At 46.2% G+C, this 17132-nt stretch overlaps 2 protein-coding genes across 2 annotated transcripts; both read right to left on the bottom strand.

Annotated features, from left to right (window-relative positions):
• LOC102181391 (olfactory receptor 13C7-like) lies at positions 1108 to 2064 on the bottom strand. The gene has a single exon (XM_005683941.2). The coding sequence runs from the start codon at positions 2062 to 2064 to the stop codon at positions 1108 to 1110; it is 957 nt and encodes a 318-aa protein (XP_005683998.2).
• On the bottom strand, positions 8335 to 9294 carry LOC102183691 (olfactory receptor 13C7-like). Its single transcript, XM_005683861.3, has one exon. The coding sequence runs from the start codon at positions 9289 to 9291 to the stop codon at positions 8335 to 8337; it is 957 nt and encodes a 318-aa protein (XP_005683918.2). The 5' UTR covers positions 9292 to 9294.

The following is a 17132-nucleotide window of genomic DNA, read 5'->3' on the forward strand; positions in this document are numbered from 1 at the left end:
GTCTATGCTTTTAACCACAAGGGTCATTACAGAAAGATATTTTAGCAGCTGGTGCCCATGTTCGATCCAAATCTTAGATATGATCAAGTGTGACCACGGAGGTTTGGATGGTTGCAAACATTAATTCCAGGGAAAGGAAAGGACTCAGAGTATCATCGACCCAATGGACATGAGTTTGAGCAAACTCCAGGAGGTAGTGAAGGACAGGGAAGCCTGGTGCACTGCAGTCCACGGGGCCACAAAGAGTCAGACGTGACTGAGCGACAGAACAACAGTGATTAAATAGAGACTTCTATAAATTTTGCCCTTGGCCTGCAATATCTAATTTCAGTTGGTGTTGAAACAACTCTTCTGCAAATCTGGATAGGCATAGACGTGCTCTATGCACAGAGGAGAAGAAGGAGTTTCCCAAAATTGGCTCTGGGATTTTATATTTGGGATATAAAATTGGCTCTGAGAAACACTCTGAGCCCCTGCAGTGAAAAGGGGGCTAAATATTGTCATTTGGGATGTTTTGGTTTTGGTAATTTTCCAAAATGGCAGATTGGTTTTTGGTTTGGACACCAATTAAGCAATGACTTTTCAGAAAGGAAGTTCAAGGGGGAGAGGACTTATGTATACCTATGGCTGATTCATGTTGATGTATGGGCAGAAACAAACAATATTATAAAGCAGTTATCCTCCAATTAAAAAGAAATAAATTTTAAAAAGAAGTGACTTTTCCTCACTGCCGTGCTCCCCATTATACAGTGAGCAGAAAACAACATGATTACACGTACAAGTTGGAGCTAGTCTGCACATGAACAAAGAAAGAAGCAATTTTGTATAAAATTTTAATTTTAATTTTTTTTTCAGAATAAAAATATATTCTAATAGTCACTTATCCTTGCTTCTAGGTGATTAAGCATAGCCCCCTCTTCATTCTAAAGACTTGATGTTCTATTTTAAGTTATTCAGAAAAGCCCTATCTATACGTGCATTTTGGGTATCTGTCTTCTGATGATACTGATGTGGAGGATCATGGAGCCGGTCTATGCTTACCAAGTGGCCATTCCCTAGGGAATCCCCTAGAGAACTGCAAGATACACTCATTGCTTTCTCCCACCGTCACTTAGGGAAGCATTTCTGACTCACAAGATTCTTCACAGTGACCTTCACATCCTTGTTTCTGAGGCTGTAAATGATGGGGTTGAGCATGGGAATCAGCACCCCATAGAAGAGGGAGATGAGCTTGTCTGAAACATCCTGGTTATCTGCCCCCAGGGGGTCCTTGGATTTGGGCTTCCCATACATGAAAAGAATAGTCCCATAGAAGATGACCACCACAGTGAGGTGGGCAGAGCAGGTAGAGAAGGCCTTTTTCCTCCCCTCAACTGAGGGGATCCTCAGGATGGTGGTGAGGATGAAGATGTAGGAGACAAAGATGAACAGAACTGGGACCCCCAGGAAGATCACATTGGCCACCCCCATACTGACCACATTGATGGAGATGTCCGCACAGGCCAACTTCAGGACAGCCAGGATCTCACAGGTGAAGTGGTTGATGACATTGTCCCCACAGAAGGGTAACTGTACTGCAAGAGAGATCTGTACCAAGGAGTTAGCTCCACCAGCCAGCCAGGAGCTGGCAGCCATGGACACACAGACAGCCTTTCTCATGACCACAGGGTATCTCAGGGGATTGCAGATGGCCATGTAGCGATCAAATGCCATCATGCCCAGAAGCACACACTCTGTGGCTCCCATGGCAAAAGAGAGGAACATCTGTATGGCACAGGCTGAGAAAGAGATGGTTTTCCTGGGAGTAAGGAAGCCATCTAGGACTAGAGGGATGGAAGAGGTTGTGTAGCAGATGTCCAGGAAGGAGAGGTTCCCCAGGAAGAAGTACATGGGCGTGTGCAGGCGGGAGTCAAGGATGGTCACCAGGATGAGGACCCCATTGCCCAGCAGGATCACCAGGTATGTGAGCAGGATGAGCACAAAGAACATTTTCTCCAGCTTCGGCTGATCTGACAGCCCCAGCAAGATGAATCCTGCCACAGTGGATTGGTTGGCCAGTTTCATTTTAAATTGTCTCTTCTACCCTCAGGAAAACTGAGGACAGGAAACACATGTTTATGGGGATCAATATGTACTTCCAGAATTTACAATTAAATTTAACCTTTGACGTGCTAACTTATAGTATTTGCATCTAAAGGATGAAATTCACTATTCACTAAAGTTACCTTAAAAGTCAGGATATATCAAATTTAGAGCAGGAAAAGCAGACCCTGGAAATCTAATCAAACCATGATATATGATAGAATTTTAGCCTAATCAGTAATGTTAATTCACTTGAAGGGAGGGATGTATAAGCATGGATCCCCGTGAGGACTGTAAGAGAGGAACTCTGAGGGTGTGCTGCCTGATCCCGGCCTGCCTGTCCCCACATTGTCCCTGCAGGTCCTTGGGGGCTTCAGGCTGTCACAGTGATGCTGACAATTGCCATCACCTCACTCACTTTCCTGGCTCTAATTCTGTGCTTGTGTGATACTCTTCTGATGATAATTTGGCTCCACATGGAGTCCTACACAGAATGTGGTGAGCAGAGGCCAGGAGTATTAGGGTCTGCGTAGCAGCAACATTAGTTACTTGGTGCCTGGTTTATCCTTCATTTCTTGTGAGTCTGGTTGGCGACCTCCCTTTGTTGCACTGTCAGTAAGGAGTTTCTGGTCAGAAGACCACTGCCAGTCCATATCCCCTCTCTCTACCCATGGCCTTTGCCCCCAGAACTGCAGCTTCCTCAGACTTCACCAGCCCCTGGGGCTGGGAAGCAGGGACAGGGTCCAAGGACAAGTGTCCATCATGCCTCCAAGTATGAGCATCAGTGACTTTTGGACCAAGCTCTATGCTTTTGGAGCGGTTTTGTAAGTCGCAGCTCCTAGCTCAGGCCCTTCTATTCCTGAGCTGATTAAAGCCACTGCAGTGCTATGACAATGCTTTCTCCCCCACAGGAAAACAGACAATTCTACCCAGCTTTGCAGAGGAGTGGCTCAAAGGAGACATGCCTATAGGATGCACTTCAGTCACCATAGAGAAGTAGGTCTAGTACATTAGAGAAAAACTCAAGCCTAGAGTTCTCACATTACAGATGAAACTAAAGCTCAGTGAAGATAGGGCTAGGATGGAGCCTGGCTCCTCAGCTTCTCCCTTCATCTCTCTGAATGTAGTTTTGCTCCATTCATACCAGAGCAGGTCTACTGAGGAGCAAAGGACTGATTATGAAGTCCTGGTCATCCTCACTTCCCCAGGACACTCATGTGAAATAGAGGTGTCACACCTTTCTCGAAGACATTTGCCTCATAGCAGTGTGTCCCTGGGCTTCATTCACTGCATCTGTGACTATTACGCTGGTGCTGGCTGGGGGAAATTGGGTGGGAGAAACCAGGCAGAGTCTCAAGCTACCCTCATGCAATTATTAGAGGAGATTAACTGTAGGTATCAGGAACATTCGAGAAAAAGAGATCTGTTATTCAAGATATTAATACTGTTGACCAGAGAGTGTCAGACTAGGCAGGAATGTTGTAAAATAACTGGTCTTGCCTCTTTCGCCTCCGTTGTGTAAATGCTTTCTATGAGACCCAATTTTTCCAATTGCTCCTTTGAATACCTTGAGTTATGTGAGTACATGGCTCCCATTCCTTGATTAGAGATCCTCTATTGTTGGAAAGTTTTCCTTTAAACTGAACAAAAACTTCCTTTTCCTAGTATCATCCCCACTCCTCAACCTGCTCTGCCCCAAAGTGGGTCTAGACTTCCAGGCCGTGCCTGCTCCCTTCCCCTTAAAACCCTTCAGAGAGATGGAAGCTGTGACTAGGTCCCTACTCGTGCCACCTATCCTCTGCTCCCCACCAATCTGAAGAAGGTTTGGCCACAGAGAGAAACAGGTCTGTGCCCCATGTGGGGAGGAGGCCATGGTGGGGACAGGAGCTCACCTGGGCAGGTCTTGGGCAGGGAGGTGACAGCTTGAACTGCCTGCCCTGACCATCCCCTGCTGGTGAGGCTGTGCCTGGAAGCATGCAGGAAGCTCTGTGTAGCTGTCTTGGAGCCGAGCAGTCCCTTCAGAGTTCACAGCCAGTGAGTGAGAATTGGGCGTTGGCCATAGCTGCAGGGGCTCTGATTGCTCCCTTCCCTGGTCTTGCCCACCCGCAGTGAGCTGGCAGGAGCGAGAACAGCTCAAGGAACTGCTTCCCAAGGTCCTGGCAGTCATGCTCTTTGCCCCTGGCCCTCTCTCCAGAGGTTCTGTCAAGGAGCCATGGAGCAATCTAGAGCTCTGGTTGTTTGGGGCCAGTTTTAATCCCAGAAGCAATTTAAAGTTTGGTGGAGGCCTCACAGGAGTGTAGGGCCCGTGTTCCATAAACCCAATTAGATAAGCTGCAGACAGCTCTGTGTAAATCTTAACTCACTAATGTTCCTTAGATTAGGAAGTTTCCATCCTTGCCTTGCTGACTTTCCTGGGAGGAGCTGCTAAGTCACTTCAGTCATGTCCGACTCTGTGCGACCCCATAGACGGCAGCCCACCAGGCTCCCCCATTCCTGGGATTCTCCAGGCAAGAACACTGGAGTGGGTTGCTATTTCCTTCTCCTATGCATGAAAGTAAAAAGTGAAAGGGAAGTCGCTCAGTCGTATCCGACTCTTCGTAACCCCATGGACTGCAGCCTACCAGGCTCTTCTGTCCATGGGATTTTCCAGGCAAGAGTACTGGAGTAGGTTGTCATTGCCTTCTCCGCCTGGGAGGAGAGGAGAGAACTAAGGTCTGATTGTGCTTTGTCCACAATGATATCTGTTAAAGGGGCTCCGCCCTTGTCTCTGCAAGGCTAAAGGTGGTCATCCCTCTGCTCCAGAGGTGCTGGCCCTCCCTGCAGTTCCTCAGCATCATACTGAGGATTACAGGCTAAAGCAGAGGGCATACTGAGCTGAGGATTACAGGCTTAAGCAGAGGACATGAGGGGCAAAGAGAGCTCTGGGGTTGGAGAAAGAGCAACAGGGTCATGCCGTAGGTGGAAATTGCTCCGGAGTCACAGGCCAGGCAGGTAACTGGCTTCTGGATAGTTGGAGATCTCTGGTGGTTAGGAACATGGAATCTTTCAGGTAGTCTCACGGGGGGACAGTGAGCTGAGTCAGGTGGTATGGGACATAACCGAGCTTGCTCAGTAGGCCTGAGGATGGTGTGTTTCCCTTAGAAGTGGATGAGGGGGAAGGCTGGGAGGAGGTGAGGAGCTTTGGATTGAAGCCTGCTGCTGCTAAGTCGCTTCAGTAGTGTCTGACTCTGTGTGACCCCATAGACGGAAGCCCACCAGGCTCCCCCGTCCCTGGGATTCTCCAGGCAAGAACACTGGAGTGGGTTGCCATTTCCTTCTCCAATGCATGAAAGTGAAAAGTGAAAGTGAAGTCGCTCAGTCATATCCGACTCTTAGCAACCCCATGGACCACAGCCCACCAGGCTCCTCCATCCATAGGATTTTCCAGGCAAGAGTACTGGAGTGGGGTGCCATTGCCTTCTCTGGATTGAAGCCTAATCTCTATCAAAAGCAACTGGTGAAGACTGGTCTTAGTGTGTGTGTGTGTATATAACTGGTCATTCTGCTGAATATCAGAAACTAACACAACCTTGAATACCAACTATACTTCAATTGAAAAAAAAAGAATCTGAAAAGGGGGTGCTGAGTCACAGGCACCTGCAAGGGTAGCCTCGTGAGAGCCGTGTTCTTGGGGAATACCTGACCTTGATTAGTGGTGAGCACAGTTCTGAAAATATAAAAACTAACTGCTGATTTGTTTAACCGAAAGTCAGATGTAAGCACACTTGGGGAACAAGAGAAGAAGAAGAAAAAAAAAGATTTGTTTTAAAGAGAAGTAGGATAATTTGCTTGGAGAAGGCAATGGCACCCCACTCCAACACTCTTGCCTGGAAAATCCCATGGACAGAGGAGCCTGGTAGGCTGCAGTCCATGGGGTCGCGAAGAGTTGGACACGACTGAGCGATTTCACTTTCACTTTTCACTTTTCACTTTCATACATTGGAGAAGGAAATGGCAACCCACTCCAGTGTTCTTGCCTGGAGAATCCCAGGAACGGGGGAGCCTGGTGGGCTGCCGTCTATGGGGTCACACAGAGTCGGACACGACTGAAGCGACTTAGCAGCAGCAGCAGCAGGATAATTTGCTAATAAAAAGATCCTAAGTACTAATACTTATTGGTAAGATGAAGGAAGTTGCAGTCCGAGTTCTTTCTATATCCTTGTCACCCTGCAGGCATCATAGTCCCTGTTAGTACACGGGAAATGCAGAGGTCTCATCTTAGAGTGTGGATTCAGCCCACTCCATCCATGCTTTCATTTCCATAAGGGCTGAGAAAAGGAGCCCTAGAGCCCCTGCTTGGGGATCTCTACCACCCACGGGCACAGGCTGGCATGGTTAGGGTTATCTCTTAGGGAAAAGTGTCCCCATCTTGGACCTCACAAAGAAGTCTACCAGCCACATGCCCCACATCTCTCTGAGCACAAGAGGTGAAGGTGGGCAAAGGAAAGTTGAAAGTTAATTGGCAAGCGAAGTCTGTGTGTCTTATTGAGCACCTGTGTGCTAATTAAGTTTTAGGCACTACAACCCAATATATCTGTAACTATCAGGTCCATCTGAAGGCTGTCACAGACCTGGGGACTCTTAGAGTTCCCACCCCACATCCTGTCAAAATGTACCTACATGTCATTTTAAGTATGATCTTGTGGTAAATCTGAAATAATTTTTCTACTTCTGTTATTAAAACTATTTGACTTACAAGTGACTTATTTAATTTGTAATTCTATGTCTTCTCAACAATAATCATGAAAGCCCAGGAGTTCCTGTAGAAGTACCTAAGTACCAATTGTTTTAACATGTGGCACATGAATACAGAAATTTACCCATTACTGTGGTTGACATATGTTCCCCTTTGTAGGCATGTAAATATACAATTATCAAGAGATTTTTAAGAGTTTTTAATTTAATTTATCTTGTTTGTAGTTAAGAGCCAACATATTTTCCAGACATCAAACATCTTTGTCCTCAGATAAAACCTCGTAGACCTGATACCGCACTCATATGCCCAGGGTGTGACACAGCCCTGCCAGTTCTCTGAGTTGGAGTAAAGATACTCATACGATAAATATAAATGAAGTTCCATTTATAGAACTGAAAAGTAAGAGAATTGAATTTAGCAAGCTGTTTTTAGGGGATAATTTTTTTTGTCTGAACAAAAGGAATTTGTTGAGTTACTTTCCTTGGGAGTCAGGCTGCAGGAAACACTTGAGAAGAACGTGCTCTGGGAACCCCACACGAGGTTCATGTGTCAGTGCCGAGACTGACCATCATTCTCTGTCCCAGGTTGGGTCTCCCAGGAAGTGGGCTCTGGTGGGGAGATTTTCATGCAGGATGCTGACTGGGGAGTGCTGCTAAGATCAAAGCCTGTGGAGTAGGGGGTGGGGAAGGAAGCAGGGCTGAGCAGAGGAAGAACTCCGTCGTGAGGAAGCTCTCAGGCTGGGATGGCTCTTTAGAGTCATCCCCATCGGAAGCAAGGAAGATCAGGACTCTATATTGACAATGACTCATCAGTAGATGTGTGCTGCCTCTGGGAAGGGAATGTGACTTTGGGTGAGGCAACTGTCTTGGACCAAGGGCAGGCCAGCAGAGGGACGCACTGTCAACACTCTGAGCAGCTGAGGCTATGAGAGCTTCAGCCCGAGGTAGGTGAGAGTCGGGTCTGAAGGAACACCGCACGTCCACTGTATACTCTATATATAGAGAGATATATGATTTGTTTATTGGGCCATGTCAGGCCTTAGTTGCAGCATGTGAGATCATTGTTGCATCGTGCGGGATCTTTCAGTGTGGTGTGAGAGCTGTCTAGTTGCAGTGAGCAGGCTTAGTTGCTCTGCCGCATGTGGGATTCTAGTTCCCGGATCAGGGATTGAATCAGTGTCCCCTGTACTGGCAGGTGGATTTTTAACCACTAGACCACTAGGGTAGCCCCCCACTGTACACTCCTAACTAATACTTCCCAATGTGTACTATGCATATGAATTACCTGGGGAATCTTGTTAAAGTGTAGATTCTAACTCAGTAGGTCTGGAATGGGCCTCAAGATTCTACATGCCCAAAAAGCTCCCAGGTGTTGCTCATGCTGCTGCTCCATGGACCACATTATGGGTAGCATGGCTCTAAACTGAGTTTGCCCTTCACCTGGCATTACTTCACATTGAGATTTTCAAGTGACAGTCATCAGAGTGTGCAGATCATATCATGGGACACATCCCATGATCACTGAGTGGAGTGTTTCTGAACCACGAGATTCTTCACAGCAGCCTTAACATCCTTGTTCCTGAGGCTGTAAATGATGGGGTTGAGCATGGGGGTCAGAAGTCCATAGAAGAGGGAGATGAGCTTGTCTGCAAGTTCCTGTTTGTCTGCCCCCAGGGGGTCCTTGGATTTGGGCTTCCCATACATGAAAAGAATAGTCCCATAGAAGACGACCACCACAGTGAGGTGGGCAGAGCAGGTAGAGAAGGCCTTTTTCCTCCCCTCAACTGAGGGGATCCTCAGGATGGTGGTGAGGATGAAGATGTAGGAGACAAAGATGAACAGAACTGGGACCCCCAGGAAGATCACATTGGCCACCCCCATACTGACCACATTGATGGAGATGTCCGCACAGGCCAACTTCAGGACAGCCAGGATCTCACAGATGAAGTGGTTGATGACGTTGTCCCCACAGAAGGGTAATTGTACTGCAAGAGAGATCTGTACCAAGGAGTTAGCTCCACCAGCCAGCCAGGAGCTGGCAGCCATGGACACGTAGACAGTCTTTCTCATGACCATGGAGTATCTCAGGGGGTTGCAGATGGCCATGTAGCGATCAAATGCCATCATGCCCAGAAGCACACACTCTGTGGCTCCCATGGCAAAAGAGAGGAACATCTGTATGGCACAGGCTGAGAAGGGGATAGTTTTCCTGGGGGTCAGGAAGCCATCCAGGACCAGGGGGACTGAGGAGGTTGTGTAGCAGATGTCCAGGAAGGAGAGGTTCCCCAGGAAGAAGTACATGGGCGTGTGCAGGTGAGAGTCAGACACAGTCACCAGGATGAGGACCCCATTGCCCAGCAGAATCACCAGGTACATGGACAGGATGAGCACAAAGAACGTTTTCTCTAGTTTGGGGTGGGCAGAGAGGCCCAGCAAGACAAACTCTGTCACACTGGATTGGTTGGATGCTTCCATTTCAATCTCTCTTTTTTATCTCTAGGAATACTGAAGGCAGAAAACACGTTTGATTTCCGATGGCTTGCTTATGTCAATACAGGCAGATCATAATATGTATCATGTCTCTAATTTTAAGCCTACACTGTGGGGTTCAACTAAAAAACCACTTATCTAAAAGCCAGGTTGTGTATCAGTCAAAAGCATGTAGAACAGACTAAAAATCTCATGAAACTTAATAAAATGAAGGACATTTTTGTGCAGTCAATGATTCCTAAAGCAATGTCCTATGTCTATAGATGTTGTGTATATCCAGAACTTACCAGCAAATCAGAGGCTTCTGAATAACTCTGACTTTGCCATGTAGTTGGGGTCCTCAGGCTGTCATAGCTCAGTGATTTTGGCCATTAAGGCCACATGGTCCATTCCTCCAGATCTAGTTCTTCTTTACATACCAAGTTTCTATTTTAATTTGACTTCCCAGATAGTCTTACAGGGAGAGATATGCTGGCTTAAACACATAAAGTTTCTCATCTCTTGAGCAGTTTTATTTCTTATACAGTATCTGTTTTACACTTCAATGTTTTGTGAGTTTAACAAGTATGAATTAGTTCATTTGATCTTAACATTCTTTGAAAAATCTGATGAAATTGAATTTTTGGAGCCTGTAACATGGAGTGTCCACCAGAGTCTCCAGAAATTTGATCTGCAGAGCAGGTCTTGCGCATTGCCCCTGTAATCATACCATGCCACACCTTGGCTGCTCTCAGACTTGGCCTAAGGGAATAAAACCTTACCTGGCAGTAAGAGCCCACACATAATTCACATTCCCAGCCTACACTGAGTGGGACCTTATGTCACAAGCTGTCTGGTGCCATTTAGATGTTTTGCAGATATTATCACGTGTAACTTTACTCAGCTTCTCAGAATATCCAGAGTCACACTGTAAATCATCACAACTTCACTGCCAAAGAAATTAGAACACACATATCACCACACCCTGCTGCATGGTTCCCAAAACAACATGGAACTTGCTGCCTAATAGCTGCCTGAGTGCTGGTTACAAATATAGATTGCTGGAATACAAAATTAACATACAGAAATCTGTTGCACATCTTTACACTACAAATGAAATATCAGAAAGAGAAAGTTTAAAAAATCCTGTTTAAAATCCCATAAAAAAGAAACATAGGAATAAACTTTGCCAAGGAGGTGAGAGGCATCTGTGCTGAGAACTGTAAAATATTGACAAAAGAGATTGAACATGATTCAAATGGAAACGTATCCCGTGCTCTTGGAAGAACTAATATTGCTAAAATAGCCATGTTACCAAGGCATTCTACAGATTTAATGCAATCCCTATCAAATTACCCATGGCAGAAGTAGAATAAATAACCCTTAAATTTATATAGAACCACAAAAGACCCAGAATTGCCAAAACAATCATGAGGAAGAAGAACAAAGCTGGAGGCATAACCCTCCCAGACATCAGACAATACTGCACAGGTACAATAATCAAAACAGATGGTATTGGCACAAAAACAGACATATCAATCAATGGAACAGAATAGAGAGCTCAGAGATAAACCCCCACATCTATAGTCAATTCATCTTTGTCAAAGGAGAAAAGATTATACCATGGAGAAAAGACAGTCACTTTAGCAGGTGGTGTTGGGAAAGCTGGACAGTCATGTGTAAATCAATCAAATTAAAACACTCCTTCATACCATATATACAGTAAATTCCAAAATGGCTTAAAGACTTGAATATAAGACATGACATAAAACTCCTAGAACATAGGAAAAACAGTCTCTGACATAAATCATTGCAATATTTAGTTCAGTCTCCCAAGGCAAAAGAAACAAAAGTAAAAATAAAGAAATGGGGCCTAATCAAACTTATTAGCTTTTGCACACAAAGGAAACCATAAACAAAATGAAAAGGAAAAAAAAAAATGAAAAGGCAACCTTAAAACTGAAAGAAAATGTTTGCAAACAATGCAACCAACAAGGGCTTAATTTCCACAATATACAAATAGCTCATACAGCTTAATATATTTTTTTAAAATTCAATCAAAAAATGAACAGAACCTAAATAGACATGTCTCCCAAAAAGACATACAGATGGCCAACAGGCACATGAAGAAGATGCTCAACATCACTGATTATTAGAGAAATGCACACCAAAACTACAATGAGGTAGCTCCTCATACCTTTCAGATTGACCATGATCAAGTAGTCTACAAATAATACATGCTGGAGAGGGTTTAGAGAAAAGGGAATCCTCCTACACTGTTGATGGGAATATAAATTGGTAAAGCCACTATGGAGAATAGTATGGAGGTTCCTTAAAAAACTAAAAATAGAGTTATTAAATGATCCAGTAATCCCACTCCTGGGCATAAATATGAAAAAGATGAAAACTCTAATTCAAAAAAATACATGCACCCCAGTGTTCATAGAAGCACTGTTTACAATAGCCAAGACATGGAAACAACCCAAATGTTCAAGAGTTAAATGGACAAAGAAGATGTGGTGTGTGTGTGTGTGCGTGGGTGTGGGTGTGTGGGTGTATGCATATTTGAAATTGCAACATATGTATATATATGTGAAATTCTTATACACACACACACATACAATGGAATATTACTTATCCATAAAAAGAATGAAGTATTGCCATTTAGAGCAACATGGATCGGCCTAGAGATTATCATGCTAAGTGAAGTATGTTAGAGAAAGAAAAATGTATGATATCACTTATATGTGAAATCTACAAATAATACAAAAGAACTTATTTACAAAATGGAAAAAGACTCACAGGCATAGAAAACAAACTTATGGTTACCAAATGGGAAAAGCAGGGGAGGGATAAATTAGGAATATGGCATTAATAGATAATATTACTATATATAAATATACAAAAGGATTTACTGTATGGCACTGGGAATATTCAATATTTTATAATAACTATAATGGAAAAGAATGAAAAACAATATATACATATATATTCATATCCATATATACATATGGATATATATATATCTGAATCACTTTGCTGTACACCTAAAACTAACACAATATTGTAAATCAACTATAGTTCAGTTGAAAAAAAAAAGGAAAAAAGAATGGAGGGAGAAATTGCAAACCAAAAAATTGAAAATACAGTGAAAGAAAGGACATATTGCTGGGTCCTGCCTTTACACATGGTCTTAGAGATCAGTGTTTGTTTTTCTGTTTTAAATAAATGCTCCCCATGTACTTCTGATGTACATTAGTCTCAGGAATCACTGACCTCTTGATTTAAAGGTGGAGAAACTGAGGCCAAGAGAGAGATTTGTGGATTGCACCTGGACCTGAAGAAGAGGTGCTTTTCTCCTACTTGGTGTTGATACAGTGTCCAAAAGAGATTATGTCAGGATACCAGGAATTAAGGGTTGCAGAATCCTTTTTAGAGAAAGGCTCCTTTACTGTCGGCAGGGGGTGGTGGGGGGTGCCAGATTGGAAGCTTGGCAGAATCTTCTTGGCAGAATATTAAATCAATCCAGTCCCTTCCTCTAACCCACCTGTTACAGGGGCCCTGTCTTCAGGAGGTGATTTCTCGGCCTCTGCTTGAACATTCTGAATAATGATGGCAGCGCTCATGGCCTACAGTGATGTTGTAGTCGGGAATCCTGAGCTGTTAGTTATCCAGGGACCTGACGTGTACCCTTTTCTCCCTTCCTCCCTGGTCCTAAGCCAGCCTCCTGGGCACATGCTAAACTGACGAGCTCCCTTGCGAGAGTAACAGCCCTCAGAGCTTTTGGAAACAGTTGTCTTGTCCCCCTAGCCCAGTCCTTCTCCCTGCACCCTCTCCATTCAGCCCTCTTTGCCGGAGACTCCTTTCTTCCCTCCCAGCTGGTGAAGTGTGCATGCTCAGTCATGTCCAACTCTTTTCAACCCCAAGGACCCCCTGCCTCTGTCCATGGAGTTTTCTAGGCAAGAATACTGGAGCAGGGTGTCATTTCCTTCTCCAGAGGATTTTCCTGACCCAAGATCGAACCCGAGTCTCCTGCATTGGCAGGTGAGGTTCTTTACCTGCCAACGCAGGGAAGCCCCAGCTGGTGAAGAACCAGCCCTGAAGGTCATCCAGCACTTACCCAGTATGGGACCCCATGAAGGCTAGGTCTGTTGCTGGCAGAAAGGCAGGCCATGGAGTGGGCAGGCTGCCAGCTTACTGGGGGCCAGAAGTGATTGTCTCTGGTGTCAGCTGCCCATCTGGGTGCTACCAAGCCATAACCAAGGAGGCCATACAGGCCATAGCCTTCCGAGCTGCTCTGGCAACAGCTGGGCATGTGCTCTTAACAGGGACACATACCCTTTACCTGTTGTCTAACGTCCTGGTGTCTCCAAGCGACCCTGAGTGTAGAAGGCTCCAAAGTTCAGCCACAGCTACTTACAGTGCCCTTGCCTGCCTTTGGGGCTCTATGAGGCAAGGAGACGAGGGCTGACTCTCAAGGCTGAGACTCACCCAGGTACCTCCAGCCTGGAGGAAACTGCACCACAGTGCCAGCGGGCAAGCCATGCCCAGCCCCCGGCCCAGAACCCTCTTCTCTTGTGCTCCACCCTGCTCTCCAGAGGGTCCCACGATGACTCAGGAGTTTAGAGCTGGGTTGTTTTGGGGCCAGGCCCTGTCCCAGAAGCAATTTAAAGTTTGATGAGAGACTCAGAATTTAGACTTCACCTCATAGACCCAATTAGGCAATGTTGTAAAGTCTACCCAAAGCTCCTCTCTCACTACAAGGATATTTCAGCTTAGAATTTTCTCTGGCCAGGTAGTCAGAGTTCTCTCAGGCTTTGAACACAACAGTTGGTTCAAGAATTGGACCAACAATTGGTCTAACAATTGATTCTCTCATTGACCCTCAGAATTGCCTAGAAGGGAAAAAGCTGGGCCTCAGTGCTTTGAATATTCCTTGGACAGATTCCTGGCCACCTATGCTCTCCTCCCCTCCACTGGGTGATGCAGAGTTCACATGTGCAGGCTCTCTTTCTTTCTCTCTCTCTCTCTGCTACCAGCCTGCCCTCCACTTTGAACAATCTCTACACTACAAACACGTCATGTGTGTCAGGCCTTGTGCCAGGTACCAGAGGGTAGGGGTGGGTGGGGGACATGATGGCCAGAAGTGGGTCTTTGCCTTCAGAGAATGTCCAGCAGAGTGGGACCAGCCAGGGACTGAGACATGTCTGAGAATGTCACAAAGCTGTCCATGGGGCTGGGCCTGGGAGGGGCAGGCAGAATCAGCCCAGGATGACAGTACCAGGGATGGAGGAGCCAGCGGCCCTGGGAGATATTTAGAAGGAAGAAATTCTAGAAGTTAGAGATAGATTGGGGGTGGGACATGCAAGAGAGAGAAAAATGAACAACGGTTAAAATCCCAGATCTTGAGACCTGGAGGAAGTTAGAAGGAGAGGCTGTCTGGGCTGGTGGGGGTAGGGTGGCTACACACTTGTCTCTGACATATCCGTGAACAGTTTCTCTACTCCTCTGTGCCCAGCTCCAGGCTAGTTACTAGAAATAGAGACATGACTAAGAGATAGGTTCCGTGACTGAGACAGTTTACAGCCGGTTGATTTGTTGTATTTGAGATAATGGTGAGATATTACTATTAGTAAGGGTTGCCATTAACTTACAGATGTTTTCTAAATCTTTGCTGCTGCTGCTGCTGCTGCTGCTGCTGAGTCACTTCAGTCATGTCCGACTCTGTACAACCCCATAGACGGCACCCACTAGGCTCCCCCGTCCCTGGGATTCTCCAGCCAAGAACACTGGAGTGGGTTGCCATGTCCTTCTCCAAAATCTTATCTAGTGCTCCCCAAACCCCATGAGGCAGGTTATCTAGGGCTCCCCAAACCCCTTGAGGCAGATATGAGGGATACTTGGATGTGAACAGCTGGAAGGACCCTCTTTTTCTGGGCTATAGTAACTTGTATTCAGAATGTCTAGCATTTTTAACCTCTGCCCTCTAAGTGCCAGGAGCCTCCCCCTCCTTCACACGTGGATTTCCTCAAGGGTTAGGGGATGCTGCAGGGTTCATGGGGGTGGGGGCACGGTGGGACCACTGGGCCAGATGATTAAACAGGCACTGGCCTGTCAGTCAGGGTCTGAGTGGCTCCTGCTCATCCCTGCATGGCAGAATTCTCTGTCCCCCAACTCCTGGGGGTCACTGTCCAGAGACTGCCGTGGTGGAGACTCAGCCACTCTGCTGCAGAGCCTGGAAACAACGTAAGGAACCCCCTCAGAAGGAGAACATGAGGCTTCCTAGGACAAAGCGGTGAATCAGACAAGTACTGTTTAGATGACCCAGTGTTCAGACACGAGAGATTACACACTCGCTTCTCCACTGAGCTCTTGTCCCGCGAGTGGGCTCCCTCCATGAAGGGGCAGCGCTTTGGCCCCTCCCTCTACCACCCCTTCCCTTCCCTTCCCTTCAGGAAAGTTCTGTTTCTCTGACCTTTAGAGCACCTGATTCCAGCCCTGGGATCATCTCAAAATGGCAGTGCTGCTTTTCCGCCTTCATAGAGAACGTGCTGTTACTCCCGACACCTGACACAATCTCCAAATGTCTTGAGTAAGGGATCTGGTTACAGGCCTTGTGAATTTTCTGGGGGTGTCATGTCCACATTTGTCCTCAGAATGCCACAATAAACAGAGATGTCTCCCCAGGGGATGCTGGGCTTGCTGGAGTTCAGACTACTCCTTCAGTCCACTTCTCTTTGGCAAACTCATTTACACACACACACATTTGCAGAAAGGAGATTTCTGACACACAGCGCTCCCTCTTGTCCAATTAAAACACAACATCCCCTTGGCTAGTCTGTCCAAGGCTTCCCTAGACAATGAGGAGTAATGAGGAGAAGCATTTTCAGCAATACCTCAAATCTCAATGCCTCGAGGCCCCACAAGCTGAGTTGGTAAGGAGTTTAGCCCCGGACTACTCAATGTGACGGCAGAGGGCAGCATCAGCATCACCTGGAAACTTGATGATAATGCAGAGTCCTGGGCTTTTCCCTGGGCCTACTTAATCAATCTCTGGGGGGAGGGGGTCCCCAGCAACCTGCTTGTGCACCCACGAGTATGTGTGCTTGTGTGTACCTGTGTGTTTCCAATCTGTGTTTTAACAGGTCCTCTAGGTGATTCTGATGCACGCTACTGCCTGAGAGCACTGGTCTATCTAGACTTCCAGGATTGGGGTCCCAGTTATCCCTTTAAGGCCTCCCAGAGGAAGGAGGGTGTTTTTATGCATGGTCAGAGCAGCTGCCTATAGTTCCTCTGCTCTGGAGTCAACTGCTCTTCCAGTCCTTGCTTGCCCCTCACTCGTGAATCTTGACCCTCGACTGTCCACACCCCTGCTGACCTCCTCTGGGTCACTGGTCTCTGTGGCCTTACTCTCTCCCCTGCCAACAGGGAGTCACTTTTCCACTTCCTCAGAAAGTTCTCATAACAGAGCAGATGGGTCCCTAGGGGCCCAGAGGTCAAGGAAACTGTAGACAGTATGACTGGCACTTCAGGGGTCCGCCAACAATCTCCCATGGGAGTACAGTTCGACTTGTATCTACAGACAGCAGAGCGGTTCCAGCCACTCTCCCTAAGTGATGGGTAAGTTGATGAGTCTCGAGCTCAGACGTTTCCCCCATGTCTTTCTGGAAGTTCCTCAAACATTCTATACTCCAAAGTGAATTCATCTTCTCCCCGCAAACCATCAGCTTGATCAATATCCTCTACCTTGGGGATGTCACCATCATCTACCCACCATCTGAGCTAGAAACATTGATTCTATCCTCTTTCCTGTCACATCCAACCAAAATCTAATACTGTATTTTGTA

The sequence above is a fragment of the Capra hircus genome, chromosome 8 (genome assembly GCF_001704415.2).
Source record: "Capra hircus breed San Clemente chromosome 8, ASM170441v1, whole genome shotgun sequence".
NCBI lineage: Eukaryota > Metazoa > Chordata > Mammalia > Artiodactyla > Bovidae > Capra > Capra hircus.

Coding starts and splice junctions, on each gene's coding strand:
- LOC102181391 (XM_005683941.2), bottom strand. CDS start 2,064: ATGAAACTGGCCAACCAATCCACTGTGGCAGGATTCATCTTGCTGGGG.
- LOC102183691 (XM_005683861.3), bottom strand. CDS start 9,291: ATGGAAGCATCCAACCAATCCAGTGTGACAGAGTTTGTCTTGCTGGGC.